At 36.1% G+C, this 4944-nt stretch overlaps 1 protein-coding gene across 1 annotated transcript in view; it reads right to left on the bottom strand.

Moving 5' to 3' along the window:
• The window catches only part of qrfprb (pyroglutamylated RFamide peptide receptor b), a 12583-nt gene extending 10465 nt beyond the window's left edge, over nucleotides 1–2118 (bottom strand). Inside the window, exons 1-3 of the mRNA XM_016514934.1 lie at nucleotides 1783–2118; nucleotides 1140–1146; nucleotides 588–746 (exon numbers count right to left, since the gene is read on the bottom strand). Coding sequence (XP_016370420.1) covers nucleotides 588–746; nucleotides 1140–1146; nucleotides 1783–2118 — 502 coding nt within the window. The remainder of the gene's footprint in view (nucleotides 1–587; nucleotides 747–1139; nucleotides 1147–1782) is intronic.
• Between the last annotated feature and the right edge of the window lie 2826 nt (nucleotides 2119–4944).

The raw sequence follows: 4944 nt of genomic DNA, 5'->3' as shown, positions 1-4944 counted from the left end.
GATAAAATGAATGGGAAAAAATCTTTTGGAATTAAGGCCACTGAGAAATTGGTCAGAAACTGTTTTAATCTATAAAGAATATTTCAAACACTGAAATATGTGGACTTTTTTTTTATAATTTAAGAAAATTCTCTATATCAGTCCACAGACCTCCAAATGAACACCTTTAGAGATCACACCAGTCGGCGGATTTAATGACATGTTCTCCATCCTTTAGTAATCTCGATACGCTGCAGTGCATGATGGGAGTTACTTTAGACACATCATCAGGAGCTTCAGAGACATTTGCTCACTTACCCAAACACTGCTTTTGTGCTCCAGGGTCACATATGAAAAGTAAAAGGGATTTGTGATGTCAATCTGAACAGAAAGTCGTTTCAGTGTTGGAGCAAGTTAATACAGTTTAATGAAACGTTCTTCTTTTCTTAAGAATAACTGGTGAATCGTGCACAGTAACACCAGGAGCGTGCATTAAGAACGTAATGGAGTCAAATCTGATTTCATGTTGATTTTTAGGGCTTGCTTTTCTGCAGGTTTATTTGAATAATCGAGCAGACAGGGTTGAGAGTGTGGGCGTTTGACCTCACCTAGCATTCTGTAGGCTCGTTTGGGAGTGTACTGCCTCTTCATTTTGAGCGGATGGACGATGCCCTGGTATCTCTCGACGGCGATGCAGGTCATGGTGAGGATGCCGGTGACGATGGCTGTGGTCTGTACAAAAGGAACGGTCTTGCATACTAGAACCCCTGCACGTACAGCACAAAAACACACAAGATACACACAGCGTGAACACATGAAGCACACTTTACAGTAGTGCTCAACTCATAATAGACACAGCTGATATTTATCATACAAGTTAGTGATAGTAATTTAATTTTAAAAAATTGACCCTTATGACTGGTTTTGTGGTGCAGGGTCACATTTCATTTGCAATTGCAGCACGACCAGCCTTCAAAGTGATTTACTGCAGAAGAACGTTTGTCCAGAGGGAATGAGAGCAGCACAAAACCCTGAATTATTGAGGATTAAAGGTGCGTCACTGAACATTGTGCTCCATTCACGTCCATTGACACGTATACTAATGCAGGAGAGCAGAAACTCAAGCACACGGTGAAGAAAGTAAGTTCTAGTTTGATGACCTCGGAACTCGCTCAGTCTTCAGCACTGCATAATTTACAGTTTTATGGGAAAATTAGCATGCTTAAAACCTGTGCCGCTGCATCAGTCGTAGATCACATGACCTGCACTGTCTGCACTCTCATTGGTTGTCACCATGACGTGAAGACAAACTTACCAAAGCGCGCTGTCGCTCACAACAGTCATTGATAGTGAATGTGTTTCCATACAGGTGTGCGTATATTTGTCTAATGACTTCTTGTTGTAATATTAAATAGTGTTTATATTTTAAAATTCCACGTTTTAATGCAGTGATAAATATAAAGATGAGAGAAGCAAATGTTTGATGTGTATGTGCAGACCTGAAGCATCTCTTTAAAGCCAACAGTCCTTATAAAACATTGAGATGCTGTTCGATGGTAATACCATGAGTTTTTAAATATACTGTGCTACTGATTGATTGCCATATTTGTAAATCATGGTATTTACATTATATGCCAAGGTACTTTACATAATACTATGGTGCTATCTGACATGCCACAAAAAATAGTACTATAATAGTATTATCATGATACTTTGTGGTGCTTTTGCATATATGAAGTATATATTTTAGTGTGTGAGTGTGTGTGTGTGTGTGTGTGTGAGTGCGTGAGTGTGTGTGCGTGCGTGCGTGTGCGAGAGTGTGAGCAGCAGTGTGAAGGGGATGCAGAAGAAGGTGATGAGCAGGTCGCTGACCGCGAGCGAGCAGATGAAGATGTTGGTGGCGGTGCGCATCGCGCGTTTACGCACCACGATATACACCACCAAACTGTTCCCGACCAGCGCCAGCGCGAAGATAATCACGTACATCACGACGAACGTGGTTTTGGCTCCGGCAGGGAGTTCTGGGATGTAGACCAAAGGCTGGATGTTGTAGGTGTGGATGAATTCCCGACGCGAGAGGTTGTAGTGCTGCAGGAGTTCGTGGAGAACCTCCGGGGTGATCTTCGCAGTGGCCGTCATCTCTGTAGAATAAGACATTTCCAGCTTACACTGATCACGCAGAAAGGGGAAAAGCAGAAATGGGATGTTCTGCTCCTTCTGCTGCTCAGAAGCGTCTGTGGAGAGCGCCAGCGCGCGCGCTAGTATGTAGGCTACTGTATGTGCCAAGAATAGACTATACTTTTTTTTTTTGGCCAACCTTGTAATGTTGCTTAAAGGTTTGATTTCCACTTCATGAAGTAATCCCTTACGAAAATTCACTACCAAAAAAAAAAAAAAACTATAGTTAAACCATGATAACCACAAACTAACCATAGTTTAACGATGGTATTTGTTGTAAAACATGTGGTTATACAAATGGTAACCAATACGCCAAAAAAACATGGTTACTACACGATTACTACAATAAACCCATGGTTAATTTGCGTAAGGGATTTTTATTTATTTATACATTTCGCGTGCTTTACGTCTAGCTAAACTAAATTAGGCTACGTAATTTAATCACATATCAAATACTGTTACACTTCATTTTAAGGTGTCCTTGTTACAGTGTAATTATACATTTAAGTACTGAGTAATATTAATTAACTACATGTACTCACTATATGGTTAGGGTTAGGATTAGGGTTTGGTTTAGGGTTACTTGCATGCAATTATGCATAATTAATTGATATTATAACAGTAAGAACATGCGATATGTGTAACAAGGACACCTTAAAATAAAGTGTTACCCAAAATAAAAGTAATTGTAATCAGTTACAGTTACTGAGAAAAATTGTGTTATTAAATTACAGTTACTTATGAAAATGTTGACGATTACAAACGGGGTTACAAATGATTAATTTTTTTTCCACACACACCCACATACAGATTTAATTGATTTCTTTCATAAATTGCAGTGATTGCTCTAAAATATGAGAGACTGAGTTTCAGGAGTTTAGGACACAGAACAGGACACATGCTTATTCCATAACTGTTTTATTTCCTATTTGGGTTTATGTATATGCTTTATTTTTTAAGATTAACTATTTTTTTCCAAGGCATTGTTAGATGCCAGTGTTTCCTGTCGTAGATATGCAAAGATTTGATTTCATAGCTACTAAACTAAATCTGCATTTAACCTCAGAATTATCTCAAAGTAAGTCTGGTTTTGTGGTGGCTGTGCTTTAAAATTCAGTTATTATAATCTTAATTCAAGTGATGGCTTTTGAAAGTCTGATAGTAATCGGTGTTGATTATGACTGTGAGGCTAACCTGCTTGCTTTAAATGTTTCAAAATGATTAACAGTTCAAAACATTAGAAAAGTAACCAAATGTAATGTTACATTATTTTAATAAAGTAATTGACATAGTTACACTACTTAATACATTTTAAATAGGGTAACTTGTGATCGGTAACAGTATTATATTTCCAAAGTAACCGTCCCAACACTGTTAACTGCATATACTTACTGTATGGTTAGGGTTAGGAAGAGGGTTTCCTTTAGGGTTAGTTGAATGTAATTATGCATAATTTATTGTTATTACTATAGTAAGTACATGTAACGTGTATGACAAAGACACACAGCATTGCTGCATACAATTAAATATTTTAAAATGAGATGAGTAGAAAACAACAAAGAACACTAAACAGTGCAGTATCAGACAAAGAAATAATAAATTAGGCTTTAAGGATACATTTACAAGTAAAAGCTAATAAATGTAATTATAATAATTAAATGTGAAAATTGTGCTGGAACCACAGACTGGAGTCAGATAACTCACTGGCTCTCATTTTATGACGGACAATCCATATCGTATTTATTTATAAAAGATTACACGTACTAATGTGGCTAATAATAATGATGATGGTGTTATCTTTATTTAAACAGGCACTGCCTCCTACCTATGTGTTCTCTCCACTGGGACCTGGAACCCAAAAGGCCCAGATTTGAGCAACTGCACATCCCACTGGGTGAATCAAGTCGCACAAAAGGTTTGTAGTTCCAGAATATATCTGTCCTCGCAGAACAAGGAGCAAAAAAAATGTGATGTAATTAAATTACAGTTACTTATGAAAATGTTGACGATTACAAACGGGGTTACAAATGATTAATTTTTTTTCCACACACACCCACATACAGATTTAATTGATTTCTTTCATAAATTGCAGTGATTGCTCTAAAATATGAGAGACTGAGTTTCAGGAGTTTAGGACACAGAACAGGACACATGCTTATTCCATAACTGTTTTATTTCCTATTTGGGTTTATGTATATGCTTTATTTTTTAAGATTAACTATTTTTTTCCAAGGCATTGTTAGATGCCAGTGTTTCCTGTCGTAGATATGCAAAGATTTGATTTCATAGCTACTAAACTAAATCTGCATTTAACCTCAGAATTATCTCAAAGTAAGTCTGGTTTTGTGGTGGCTGTGCTTTAAAATTCAGTTATTATAATCTTAATTCAAGTGATAAAGGATTTCGAAAATGACAGTAATCAGTGTTGAATGCTACTGTAAGGTTAACCCTACATGTTTAAAATGATTAATAGTTGAAAGCATTAGAAATTTAAAAAAGTAATCAAAAAGTAATAAAATGTAATCAGTTACATTAATAAAGTAATTGAAATAGTTACACTACTTATTACATTTTAGATAGGGTAACTTGTAATCTGTAACCTATTACATTTCCAAAGTAACTTTCCAAACACTGGTTACCAAAATATTGTAACAAACATGTATAAAAATTTCAGTTCCTAATTTCGTTATTTTCTACCACTAAACATTAAATAACATTCAAATTAAATATCTTTGGGAATTCCTAGGTTAATAGTTATAGTAATGTAAAATAAATTTCAAATAACGT

This window comes from Sinocyclocheilus rhinocerous, unplaced genomic scaffold (assembly GCF_001515625.1).
Source record: "Sinocyclocheilus rhinocerous isolate Xijiao unplaced genomic scaffold, SAMN03320098_v1.1 scaffold477, whole genome shotgun sequence".
Classification (NCBI taxonomy): Eukaryota; Metazoa; Chordata; class Actinopteri; order Cypriniformes; family Cyprinidae; genus Sinocyclocheilus; species Sinocyclocheilus rhinocerous.
The sequence above is the reverse complement of the archived record's forward strand: the minus strand, read 5'-3'. Positions and strand labels throughout refer to the sequence as shown.